We start from the raw sequence: 14449 nt of genomic DNA, 5'->3' as shown, positions 1-14449 counted from the left end.
GACCAGATGGTAGCAGTTTGGGGCTGGCTAATCCATCGCAACTGAGGGTGGCAGGCATTAGCACTTGGTCCTGATGTGGTGATAATGTCATTAAAAAGGCCTGAACTGGTTGCCTCTATGATTGTTCACCTAGAGGCAGTGGCGAAGTTGTAACAACCAATGGGTGGAATGGCATGGTATCAGTTTGACTGTAAGGCCAGACGGTAGCTGTATGCAATGGATTCCACAGCTTTGGGGACACAGGACCCATGGAACCTGATTTCATGCTCCAGTGGCCAATCTAGTGATGACCCTTTTGACATTACTCCGCCTTCCCTATTTGGCAGTTTTTATCCCCCAGGAAGCCCAGCATTAGTGGGGACAGTGTCAGTCACTCTCTCTCTGGCAGGAAATAATGGTGGAAAAAGGAGGCCACTTATTTAAACATGCCCTGGTGTGGTGAGACTTGCAAGTCCATCCACCGATGCTCCTTATGTCGTTGGACAGACCATGGCAAATGACATTGCCCGGACCTGGCTGCTAGCTGAGGACCTTCTCCTTAGAGACTGATTGTGAACTATTTTCATTAAGTGATTCATGTGGGATATAGAAGTTTTTCCATGACTTTCTGTAGTAACTTGGTATGGATTGTGTATATACTCAATACTAATAAAATATTAGATAGGAAAATAATTGTTATATGTTTACTTGGTAAAAAGGCAGTCTCACAGGGTGGTGGCAGGGCAGGCCATCCAGGCATGGAATCATGGCCAGAACAGGGTGGTCATTGATGGACAACAACAAGGGAGTAGCATACTTCTCCACTGCTTGCAGTGTGTAACAGAGGTTACCAAGGTGGTGTGGGGTCCACCCTCTTTACTTCTTCTATTCTTTCCTTAGTACACAGCTAGTGGAGTAGAGTCATAAGTAAGATTTCTAGGCCCTCAGTCAGTTCAATTTTAAATATTGAAAATGTACAAACCAACATTTCATCGAATACTTCTGATTCGGTGATTATTCTGCAACACCCATGGCTCGACCCATCAAGCGACACCCATCAAGCGACACCAATCAAGGGACCCATGACTTGACCAGTGGCTAGCAGTACACTTTGAGGAACAACCAAAAGCAGGGCAAAAGTCCTGCTAAACACCCAAGGGCAAGAAATAGTCAGTAAAGTGATAATACCAGGAGTTAAAGATTTATTGAACAATAGCAACATTAACACCAAAGTAGATTTCTCAGAAGAGACAGTAACAGGAACTGTCACCGAATGACTGAACAGATTAAAAAGGTGGAGGGATCTGACACTGATTTGACTAAAATGAGATGAAAAAAGTTAAGAAGGATTTGAGTGAACAGATGGAAAAGGTTGAGAAGGATCTGACTGTAAAGAGATGAGTATTGGTATCAGTATCTGTACAACCTACCAATCACAGAGTTGTAGAACTATTAAAACAGATCACTTCATTGGAATGTTGATCACCAATTATGACTATGCACAAATGTATGTCATTATAAAAACATCTATTTTGTGATGTGACGGACACTCTGAAAAATAGTTTATTGTCTAAGTAGTTCCAATTATCATACAGTACAAACGAGAAAATTTTTTTCATTGCCTAGAAAGGTAAATGTGATTAGTGGGAGACAATGTACAAATGTGTACATAACAGATATGGGTCAAGCACTTGCTATAGATCAAGTGTTTGAAGTATGTCCTTAAGCACTTGCAAAAGGGATTAAATACAAGCACAAAATTAATGCTTCAATTACAAACTGAAGCACTATAAAAGCTTGATAATTTATAATTACTTAATTACATATGGAACCTTTCTTCACTTCAGTCTTCAAAGTTCTCATTTGAATATTTGCTACTACTACCAAGATCTGTGCCAGCGGAGGTTTGACCCACGCTCACACCGAAGGCTGCCTCACTACCACTGTGTCTCCTTCTTGTCAGGGCTTTGCTCTTGCCTCGACAGCAGAGTATGGGTGCAACGCTGGAGCACCATCCATTTTCAGGGCTAGTTGATTCAGCAAGTATGTCATTACTTATGTACCCCTAGCAGGTTCTGACTTTCATGGCCATCGTTCTGCTGTCAATATCAACCTACACCTTTGGTGGGATCATATGAGCGTCAGCTTTGGCACCTTAGCACTGCACTCGGTTCATCCTGTGTTAGCCATTCCCATCTGCACTGCTTGCGGGGTAGTGGGATTGAAGTGAGAGCGTACCTACAGTGACTATACTGAAAATCAAAAATCAAAATCAAGTTGGCCTTTACCCTTTTATTCTATGTGAGATTTCCATTCTCACTGAGCCAGTTTCCACCTAATTGAGTAAAAATCAGTAAAAAAGTTTGTAGTTGGGTTTTGGAGTGGTCAGGCTGGTCTGATGAGAGGCAGGTACTGGCCGGCTGCTCTTCCTCTTGGAGACCCTGTCTGCTCTTTATTGCAGTGCACAGGGAATTTGGCTTTTAATGCATACATGTGTGTCATTATAAAAGCACCTATTTTTATATGATGTGATGGGAACTTTGAAAAATAGTCCATTGTCTAAGCAATTCCAATTATCATACAGTACAAATGGGACAGTTTATTCATTGCCTACAAAGGAAAATGTGATTAGTGGGAGATAGTGTACACATGTTTACATATCAGATATGGGTCAAGCACTTACTGTAGGTCAAGTGTTTGAAGTATTTGCTCATGCATTTGCAAAAGGGATTAAACACAAGCACAAACGCTTTAATATAGTAAATGCTTCAAATACAATATGAAGCACTACAAAAGTGCTGAAGTTAGGTAACAAATATGTCAACAGAACTGTGAGCCCTGTGTTTTAAGCATTTAGAGTATTGTTACTGTAAAATGTTCATCTACACCTCTTGAGCCAAAAGACTTTCCCTACCACATGCTGGCAACACAGTATGCAAGTGTTAAGCACAGTGTAACTTAAAGGCTGGCAGCATTCGTACATTAAAAGTGCGAACAAAGCACTCTTTCATGAGGTGATTAAGTACCAGCACAAGTACTAATGCCTCAAAACGCAAATGCTTGTAAGCACACTAAAGCAAGTGCTTAAAGTACTCAAGTCTGCCTGGTATGTATGCAATCAAAACAATGCAAGTACTGGAGTATATACATCCCTTAATGAAAGTACTCCAAACCTCAATAGGTTTAATGACAGTAAAACATGTGGTTGTCACATATTCTAATAAATAGGGCACTGGTAAACAGACCAAAGCTTGTCCTACAGTCGGGTTTTAACCATGAAAGGTATACAGCATGGAATGGAACAGCAAGGCGCTGTTCATGGTTAATCTAGTAGCACTAAGGGTCCTTCAACCACCAATATGTAGTTACAGATGTGCAACAGTGACACCAAAAGGCTAAGGCTGTAAGTCCACATTCAGGTGAATAGTTATAGTAGACAAGTGAATACATGCATGCACTAAAGGAGAGAGATCAAAACATTCTGTACTTATGTAAGGATCCTGCAACTGGCACGACACAATACAGCATAGTATTACACAGAAATTATTGTAGTGAATATGGTAAGTAGTACGTGGGATGTCCATATGGTGAGGGGGGATTAAGAATGGATTCCTTTAACAGATTCCAATAGTGTTATATTATGTAGTGTTGCACCGATAACCAAATTAGCCGATTATTCCGATAGCCAATATTAAGCAACAGAATAAGCCGATAACCGATCCGATATACACTAATAACACTAATACACATTCTCATCATTATTAAATCACTCTGTAGTCACCACTAAATCATCAACACATAACTTTATTAAAATGGAGATTAATCGGCTAGTAGCCAATATCAGCCAATACTGATTATTGAACCTATTATCGGTGCAACACTAGTATTATGTGCCACTTCTTGAGAGCCCAACATGTAAGAGAAGCCACAATCAACTTTGTGCTGCCTTAGCAGCTAAGATATCATCAAAATAGTGCTGAAACGATTATTTGGATATTTGACTATTTGGTCAGCATATAGCTGTACATGCTTTAAAGATCCTCTTTGCAAAAAATGCATAAAGGTCTGCTTGTGACCCTGTGTGTATAATCGCAACAAAAATTTTAGTGTACTTAGGATAACAGAAACTTTCTATCATTCCATATTAATATTCCACATTCTTGTGCTCTCCCCCAGGATCAAATTGAGGCTGGCTGGTGTCTGTGTAAACACTAAACAGTAAACTAATCAAGAAAGGAAAGGATCAATTGCAATAGATGTGCGTTGAACTATTTTTAGTACATGGCTATATATGGACTAAATGTTCAGTGGAAGATGTTGTATAAATGAAGCGTCTTGCACTGTTAACATCATTTTATAGCAGTCAGTTTTACAGTCATACAGTATATTGTGTACTGTTTGCTATTAGTGATGATGTTGGTAATCTTTTACATTGCTACAGTTTTCCTCACCAAGGAACTGGTGATGGCTCAGACTGACCAGCTGCAGTGTAATGAATATCGTTTTACACCTCCCTTTCACCCCGGTGTATCTTGTGAGGACATCTACAATAAAAATCCTGAATCTCAACAGCGGTCAGGATACTATTGGATCACTGATGGCCCGAGACAAGTGTATTGTGGGATGACCTATAGTGGGTCATCTTGTGAGGATATCTACAACAACTATCTTGAAATTGGTGACAAATCAGGATACTATCATATCAATAACAGCACGTGGACTTTCTGTAACATGACAGCAATTTCTAATACCGATGGCTTTGTCCCTTTTTGTGCTGGTGTTGGTGGAGGATGGAAAAGGGTTGCTCACATCGATATCAGCGCAGGAGATGACTGTCCTGACGGATGGCGCCAAGACACTTACTTAGGTGTTAGCTTCTGTCGTGTGGTCAGTGATGGCACTCGAACTTGTGCTTCAGCCACCTTCCCCACTAATGGAACAACTTACCATAGGGTGTGTGGTAGAGCATGAGGATACCAAAAGGGAGCAGCAAATGGTTTTCATTGGGGGCACCGTGAAAGTCAGACAATAGATGGTTACTACGTTGACGGACTTTCTGTCACATATGGAATGCCTCGTCATCATTTGTGGACATACCTTCATGGTCAATATGACAACAGAACTTCTACTGGGTTCAACTGTCCGTGTGCTACTGCTATTGGTGGTGGGCCTGAACCTCTTTCTTTTGTGGGAAACAACTATTACTGTGAATCAGGATCTATTGCTACACATAATGTAACTGCCTATTACTTCAATGACCCATTGTGGGACGGGTCTGACTGCTATCGTAGTACTGACTGCTGTAATATCCCTATTCAGCCATGGTTTTATCGTGAGTTGAATGGAACTACTACAAGTAATATAGAAGCTAGAATATGTCATCAAAATCAATATAGCACAGGATCTATGTTGATTGATCAGCTCGAGTTGTACATTCAATGAAATTTGCTGTTAAGGTCTACTAAACTGGCAAATGCACTTATATACATACACATGTAGGATCTATGTTTGTACTTTTGAAGTTTCTATAGTACGTATGTCTATGCATGTACAGTAGTGGAAAAAAACAATTTGGTCCAGTGCATTTGCATCTTCAATTTCATTCTTCGATCATACGGAGCATTTGCATTGGGACTGGTGCGTTTGTGTTCGTGTTGGAGTTTTAAGCTCCCATGAAACATTTCTATTGGGGAGACCGCTATATACATGCGCAAACATATACGCACTACTATAAAAACATTATACAGCTATTTCAATTGTTTCTTTAGAAATTCATGCACAGATAGAGACAGTCTGGTGGGCTACAAAACTGAAGTTACTCGAGTTAGTAGTCTATCATATATGGGTCAAGACTTACTGAGGTCAACTTCTTAAAAGCATTTCCTCATGCATTTGCAAAAGGGATTAAACACAAGCGCAAATGCTTTATTATATAGTAAATGCTTCAATTACAATATGAAGCACTTACTACAAAACAGCTTGATATATCACTTAAAGTTAGTTAACAACATACATCAACAGAACTGTGAGCCCTATGTTCATTTATTGTTACAACATTAATCTGTAAAAATGTTTCATCTACACCTCTCGGGTCAAAAACTTTCCCTGCCACACTAAACAATCACTCTACAGGAGCTGATGATGATGCAAAAATTCTTACTAATACTTGCATTATATATTTAGGGTATTTTTGCTCCAATATTCAAGGTTTCTTCTTTCCCCATAGGTTATTCATCATACAGTATGGTAGTATTGTACATTAGGGATCATGCAGTTTTGGGTTTTCTTGTCCAAAAATATCACCCTAAAACCAGCCTCAAATTTCCTTCATAATAGCTTGGCAGTATTGGTTAGGCATAGCCAAGCCCAAAATTGCCTTCAGAGTGACCCCAAATCCTTCCAACAAGTTTTTATGGAATTTTAAAAATTTCCTATTTAACTAAATTTTCTACTGACTGACTGACTGACTAACTAACTGACTAACTAATTAACTAACTGATGCCTTCAGCCAAGCATAACATGACAATGGATAAGGGTACATACGGCCTTGATTTTTTCACTGTTCAACGTTGCTTCGTCCTGAGATGTGCCTTATCGCCAACTGCAGTACATACAATGCATGTATCATGGACTTACCTTTGTCTTCCTTTGTGTTCCAGTTCTTTTGCTGACAACACAAGGTGTCGGTTTGCGATAGCACGATACGGCTTCCCCTCTGGCTGTGTCATACTTTTTGACCACATTTTCCATAGCAACTGAATTCATTGCAGAGAAGTTTCCAATACTGTTCTTCTCTTTTAAAGCTGTGTAACGAGCGGAGCATAGCTACAAACGAAGTGTAATGGCCACCTCACCTTTCAGTGCGTAATTGATTCACTATTGGGGTGCGCCTTCAGATGAAAATTTATTTTATGGAATGCCTGGCATCATTCTTTCTTTTAATGTGGTACAAGTGGATTCAGTAGTCATAATTGTGCTATTAAAAAGGAAACAAACAAGTAGAAGGAAAAATTAGGAATTTTAAGGGATCAAAGAACAAAAAAGCAGGGAAACAAGGAAACAGTTAAAAGTTGTGAAACAAGGGATGTTGCCTATACCTGCAAATATACTAGTGGATATCTAATCCCTACTCTTCAGTCTATAACCATGACTGAATTAGGGATTAGATGTCCACTAGTATATCTGCAGGTATAGGCAACCTCCCTTGTTCCACAACTTTTAGCTGTTCCCTTGTTTCCCTGCTTTTTTGTTCTTTGATCCCTAATCCAGCTTAAAATTCATAATTTTTACTTCTACTTGTATATAATGCTGTAACTCATTGTCACTTGTTCCTAGTTGTTTCCGTTGATTGCCTGTTCCTGTTCATTTCAATCTGGTCAATCCAGATATTGTGTGTTTACATGTGGTATACCACCCACAGAATTAGGAAGATCATATTGACTACCTTTTCTCCACCATCATCTCTATTTTTATGTTTACGTTTAGTGAAATGATTCCAACTTGTACAATGCAAGAAGAAAGAAATAAAATATATTGTCTGCTATAAGTGGGAGGCACAGTATGCAAGTGTTAAGCACAGTGTGAAATTTTAAGGCATGCAGCTTTTGTGCTTTATACTGTAACTGCTAAAAAAGTGTGTACAAGTACTCGTTTATGTACCAACACAAGCACAAATGCTTCAAAAACAGTAAATGCTCTCAAGCAAGTGTTTAAAGTGCTTAAGTGCTTTAGCCATGTCTGGTACATATGCAATCAGAACAATGCAAGCACTAGAGTGTACACATACTTCAATGAAAATGCTCCAAACCTCATTTGACATTACTACATGCACACGCCACATTAAACATTTTAATACCCGGAACAGGGAGTGTGACCAAACCTTAAACACCAGCACTGCTGATGTAGCTATGTAGTGTGTATGGTAATGTCACTTTTTAAAGGTGGCAGTTGCAGTATCGAAGCCAACAAAAATGAAGCCATATGTCTCACCACAAAAATTCATTTATTGCATCATGTGATTAGTGTCTACATAATAATCAAAATGGCAGTTGCACATACTAAGGCCCATTGTCTCATAACAAGAAGAAATTTGTTACTGTTGTGTGAGTATTATTAAAGAAGACATTCACTAAAGTAAGTAGAGTAGTTTAGAACCTTTGCTCACGGAGATTCGGGTGATCTGCGCAAAACTTTGGCGCCATACGCCATTAGTGGTTTTAGTATGGTATGCCAAAATGTTGGTACAACTTTCTGCACCAGTTTTGTAGATATTTTGGATACTGCAGCTGTAAGTGTGAAAGGAGCTTTTATCTACTCTAAAACAACACACACAGATGGACAAATATGTTGGCAATTTGCCTGCCCTACCCCAAAAGTGCTATAAAAGAGTCCCTATGATGTAAGGAAGTTATGTGCCAGTGCTGAAAAACTGAACATAAGAGTTTTGTAGATGAAGACTTGCATGGAACAGATAGTACAAAAAGGTGCATCAACAAGGTCCCAAAAGTGATTAAAAAGTTATGACCTAGGCGGGGATTGAACCCAGGTTGGTTATAATAACTTGCAGTTATGGGAGGTGCACAGATCGCCACAGTTGTTTGTTCGTGGTTTTGACAGGCATGTAGCTCAACTTTTCAGAGATCCTTCCCTAGACCAGTGTCTTCATCACCCTATAAAGAACAAACAAAAAGCACGTATTGATTTGCTACAACACTTGAGTTGCCAAATGATGGGCATTTATATTCACTAAAATTCTGCATCGATATGTGCTTTACATACCAAGATACAATGAGCTAAAAGTCGAGTTTGAAAGGTGTGCACAAAATGGTGCTGAGTAGAAAGAAAAAAAAATCTGCCAACATGTGGATTTCAACCCACGAACTCCTACATGCTAGTCAGGAATTCTACCGCTTGAACAGTATGTGCTGTGGTTTTCAAAGGAATGCTGCTCAAGTTTCCTCTACACCTTCTCCTTATACAGAACGAACTGAAGCACGCGAGCTTGGGATAACTATCTTAGAGTAGCCAGATGATGAGTGCTTCATTATTAGCACAGATTGTGCCAATTCGTTCCAAGTTTGGCGAGTAAGCAGCATGACGGATGGACGGACAGCCTTTTAACTTTATATATAGTTTCTAATAAATAGGGTAGTGGTAATCAGACCAAAGCTTGTCCTACAGCCAAGGTATTAACCATGAAAAGGTGTAAAGAATGGCAAGGTATCGTTCATGATTATTCTAGTAGCACTAAGGATCCTTTAACCACCAATATGTAACTACGGATGTGTGACAACAGTGACACTAAGGTTGTAAGTCTACACACAGCATAAAGAGGTGGATAGTTATAGTAGACATGTGATAGAGTTAAGGAGTGAGGTCAATACCTATGCAAGGAGTAACTGCACAGACAGTAAATTGCAATAGCTGGCCTCCTCCTTCCCCTGTAGCAACACAATACTATATAGACATCATTGCAGTGAACATGGCAAGTAGCAACTACATGGGATGTCCATATAGTGAGTAATTACAGTTAAGGACAGATTTATTTTGCACAGAAGCCACAAATTTCAATAATGTGGCGTACATTGTTACTTGCTCAAGAACCTAAGGACACATGTGAGCAATTCATTAGCACACATACTCATTAGCACTGTAGTACACTGTGATCAGATGGATGAAGCCAAGCTTGAGATAGTGAACAAAGTGGTACATTCACACTGCAAGAATCCATTTTAGAAGAGATAGAAATAGCGTTTATGCTTACTGCTCAACAAAGATTTCAGTGTTTATGCTTAAAAAATAATCAAATAATCGGTCATTTTGTTCACAACTATTTGAATTGCTATTCTTTTCAGCACTAGACCAAATCCAGTGTTTTAGTATCCAGACCCACTAGAGTTTTTTGGACATCCTTATGCATACTACCTGCACCATATCACACTTTAAAGATCCACTTTGTAAAAAAAGCATAAAGGTCTGCTTGTCATCATGTGGGTGTAATTGTACAAAAAATTTTAGTGGAGAATAACAGTCACTTCAATTATGGCTAGACCTCACAAGAATATGATTAAGTATAAACAATTTAATTTTTATAGGTCAAAACTAAAAATAACAAACTATCATTTCATTCCACATTCTAGCGCTCTCCCCAGGAGCAAATTTAAGCGTCTGTGTAAACAGTAAACTAATTTAAAAATTAATGAATCAATTGCAGCAATGTGCATTGACCTATTTTTAGAACATGACTGTATATGGATAAATGTTCAGTGGAAGATGCTGCATAAATGAAGTGTCTTGCACTGTTAACATCACTTTATAGCAGTCAGTTTTACAGTCATACAGTATATTGAGTACTGTTTGCTATATTAGTGATGATGTTGGTAGTCTTTTACATTGCTACAACTATCCTCACCAAGGAACTGGTGATGGCTCAGACTGACCAGCTGCAGTGTAATGCATATCGTTTTACACCTCCCTTTCACCCCGGTGTATCTTGTGAGGACATTTACAATAAAAATCCTGAATCTCAACAGCGCTCAGGATACTACTGGATCACTGATGGCCCGAGACAAGTGTATTGTGGGATGACTTATAGTGAATCATCTTGTGAAGACATTTACAACAACAATCCTGCAACTGGTGACAAATCAGGATACTATCGTATCAATAATAGCACATGGACTTTCTGTAACATGACAGCAATTTCTAATGCCGATGGCTTTGTCCCCTTTTGTGCTGGTGTAGGTGGAGGATGGAAAAGAATTGCTAACATTGACATTAGTGCAGGAGATGAATGTCCAGGTGAATGGCGGGAAGACTCTTACTCTGGTGTCCGCTACTGTCGTGTGGTCAGTGATGGCACTCGAACTTGCGCTTCAGCCACCTTCCCCACTAATGGAACAAGCTACCATAGGGTGTGTGGCAGAGCAAGAGGATACCAGAAGGGACTAGTAGCTGCTTTTCATTGGGGGAATCGTGAAAGCCAGACCATAGATGGTTACTACGTTGACGGACTTTCAATTACCTATGGAGATCCTCGTCAACATTTGTGGACATATGCTCATGGTAAATGGGATAACAGAACTGATCCTGGGTTCAACTGTCCATGTGCTACTGCTATTGGTGGAGGACCCCAACCTCTTTCTTTTGTGGGAGCTAACTATTACTGTGAATCAGGGTCTATTGCTACAGGAAATAAAACAGGTTATTACTTCAACGACCCATTGTGGGACGGATTGAACTGCTATCGTAGTATTGACTGTTGTAATATCCCTACTCTGCCATGGTTTTATCGTGAGTTGGATGAAACCACTACAAGTTACATAGAAGCCAGAATGTGTCATGCAAACAAATTCGCTGATGGATCTATTTTGATGGATCAACTGGAGTTGTACATTCAATGAAAGTTACTTTTAAGGCCCACTAAATTGTAAACATTCACATCAAATGCACTTCTACACACATGTAGTTCCTAGGTTTAGTGTGTCTATACAGTACTTTTTAAAACCCTTTTTTGTGGTGGATTTGGTGGTATTTGGAGGTGTCTAAGTTACTTAGACTCTTTTCATGTATTACGCGCACCTGCACTGGTAGCATTGGCAACACATCACCACCTGAAAATTAATTTTAAACCTGTAACGGAGTAATGGCTTGTTGAATGCTACATTTCTCTGTTACAAGCAGCTGTCAGTAGTGTTAAGGTACAACAACTACATAAAGGGTCTAAATAACTTAGACTTCAGACCACAGGGGTCTAAGTAATTTAGTAACCCTATGGCCCTGTGTCGTGACATCTGAGCGAACACATACTATTGTGGATCCAAGTGCATTGCATTAGAATGGAAAGAATGGTGCCAGGCTTATTGTTTTAAGGTATAGGTGACCTCCCTTGTTTCACTACTCTTTATTTCTACGATCTCTAATTGAACTATTTTTTCCTTATACAGTACTTGTTTGCTCTGTACATGTATAGTAGTGGACAAAACAATTTAGTTCAATGCAATTACATTTTCTGTCTACATTTTCATTCTTCATATGGAGCATTTGCATTGGGACTGGCATCTGCAGTGCATTTGTTAAGCACTGTGTTTGTGTTGGAGCTTTAAGCATCCACAAGACAGTTGTATTAAAGGGGTTGGGGGAGGGGGTAGGGTTTTTTGAGCAGGACAGTTGTGTGACTGAGACCATAGCAGCCTGCGAAATTACTTCCATTAATAATTCACCAACTGCCACAGCTAAACAGCAAAACAGTCCATATACATGCTAGCATACAATCACACCTATTTGATCATTTGCATATGTACATAGTTTAGGTCCCACAGTTCCCAACCAAGGGTCACGAAGACACAAATAACTAGCCATGTACGTAGTATGAACGCAGATAATATATTCTAATATTCTTGCATGATTATAGCAGTAGCTCCTTGAGAACGCCTTCAACCCAGATGAAAGATGTTAGACAAAATGTGCTGGAAACATCAGCAAGACCGCTATATACATGCACGAACATACTGCAATATAATTGTAAAACAATCTTCATATAGCTATTTCAAATGTCTGTTTAGCAATTTATGCACTGATGGTGACAGTCTAACACCCTTTTCATATGGCCACCCAAAAGTGGGTTCAACCCAGGTTGAATAACCCACATTCAACCCAGGGTCAACCCAGTTTCTGTTCACAAGTAATCATCACATGATAGTATTCATTGAGTGATAATTGTCTTCTATGCATTTTATGTCTTCATTAAAAACCACAACTTGCTTTTGAAGCCATAAACTGAGTTCAACCCGAGTTCAACCCTACTGCTTTGTAGGGTTGGAACTCGGTTATGACTTCTGGGTTCAACCTGGTTATGGTGGTCATATGAACGTGTTAACCCGGGTTGAATGTGGGTTCAACCTGGTTTAAAGGTTACCATATGAAAGGGGGTATAAGGGTCTACAAAGAAGTTAGTAGTCTATAAGAACTAGTGACCTGGGGTTGGACTTTTTTTCTAGACCAGACAGGTTAACTGTTTTGTATTACATATAAACAGGTTACCAAATAACTGAAATCAGCAGAAGTTTAATTCTACATGTATTTTAAAGCAAACAAAACCAGTGCAATTAATTTTAAAATGAAGTAGCGATAAAAGTAGCCAAACAAGAGATATGAATGATGATAGCGATTACAACATAGCTACTTGGCTACTTCGACATTGATCAGATAGTGGCAACATGGTAGTGTAGGGATTATCCACATGGCTATGGGTTATTCATTGTTTGACCTTCTGTAAATCTTTTCTTGTTTTAACACTGGATTAGATGTAGATGTTTTGCACGAAACCATTCCATAGAGGTGATTTTCACTGAATATACATAATGTTTCTATGATAGTTAATAACCATACAACATAATTGGTGGGTGCCATTCATTTTACGGGATAATCCTACTAAACAGTACTACCATACTCAAACATAATCAATTCTAATGTTATTTAGTATTAATACGACCACACAAATGTATTATACCATTAATGCCCACACTGCATTCAACCTGACATTGTATACTTCACTACTGACTAGCACACACAACTCCACTATCACTTCTCCTTCCAACAAGTTCTATTAGAGTATTACAATCAATGGGTTAGTAGAGGAACATAGTTAGCACCTTCTGAACTGATGATAGGGGGAGGAGCAAGTTACACATCACTGCAGATGAAACAATCACCTCATCTGTGTTGTCAGAACGTAACGTCTAAAAATATACAGGTACATTGTTCATGTAGGACGGATGTACATGTATACATGTACATATATGGCAATTTTAACAGTAAGCAGTAGCAACTAGGTGTTCTGTTAGAGTAGCGTGTGTGCTTTTATAGTAAATGAAATGTCCTAAATAGGTTTCATTTATCAGAACACATTTTGTAGCTGTTCACATAACTAAGGTCTCATTGTACATGCTGTAGATCCATACAGGGTGACCTGTATGTACATACATATGAATGCCCAGACGTACGCAATACACTCATACAATAATATAATCATATACAGTACACACATACATACATACATATACATACATATGTACGTACGTACGTACATGCATGCATTGTACTACAGCCCTTTAATGTTATAATACTGTACCAATGTTAATAAAATTATAAAGTCATAATTATGAATGTGCTATTCAAAAGTAATGAGTGAAATATGTAAATATACATAATGTAGTTTTAATAACCTTTAAGCAGATGTTTCCTATGTGACATATTTTAGTGATAGCTCACATTAGTTACTCAATGGAGCAATTCTAAACTATCATCTCCTACATGCATCAGATAAAACAGAGGAATGTGCATAGTAAGCAGTCAAGTACAAGTGCTATACATACAGGTATACAATTGTCTCGTACTTTGACAAATACTGCACTAAAGTGATAAGACTGTAGTTCTGTCTTCTTCGTTCATACCAGCTCGCAGCCATACC

The 14449-nt window shown here is 38.9% G+C and overlaps 2 protein-coding genes across 4 annotated transcripts in view; one reads left to right on the top strand and one right to left on the bottom strand.

Annotated features, from left to right (window-relative positions):
• Positions 1-14449, bottom strand: part of LOC136240369 (armadillo repeat-containing protein 8-like) — a 43286-nt gene that overhangs the window by 14109 nt on the left and 14728 nt on the right. For all 3 annotated transcript variants that reach the window (XM_066031324.1, XM_066031325.1, XM_066031326.1), the window contains 2 exons: positions 13632-13718; positions 13490-13582 (listed from right to left, as the gene is read on the bottom strand). In XM_066031324.1, coding sequence (XP_065887396.1) covers positions 13490-13582; positions 13632-13718 — 180 coding nt within the window. The remainder of the gene's footprint in view (positions 1-13489; positions 13583-13631; positions 13719-14449) is intronic.
• On the top strand, positions 10306-11501 carry LOC136241048 (uncharacterized). Its single transcript, XM_066032230.1, has one exon. It carries the CDS (start codon positions 10350-10352, stop codon positions 11379-11381), a length of 1032 nt encoding a protein of 343 aa, XP_065888302.1. The 5' UTR covers positions 10306-10349; the 3' UTR covers positions 11382-11501.

This window comes from Dysidea avara, chromosome 12, assembly GCF_963678975.1.
Source record: "Dysidea avara chromosome 12, odDysAvar1.4, whole genome shotgun sequence".
In the NCBI taxonomy this organism is placed as follows: Eukaryota; Metazoa; Porifera; class Demospongiae; order Dictyoceratida; family Dysideidae; genus Dysidea; species Dysidea avara.
The sequence above is the reverse complement of the archived record's forward strand: the minus strand, read 5'-3'. Positions and strand labels throughout refer to the sequence as shown.

Coding starts and splice junctions, on each gene's coding strand:
- LOC136241048 (XM_066032230.1), top strand. CDS start 10,350: ATGATGTTGGTAGTCTTTTACATTGCTACAACTATCCTCACCAAGGAA.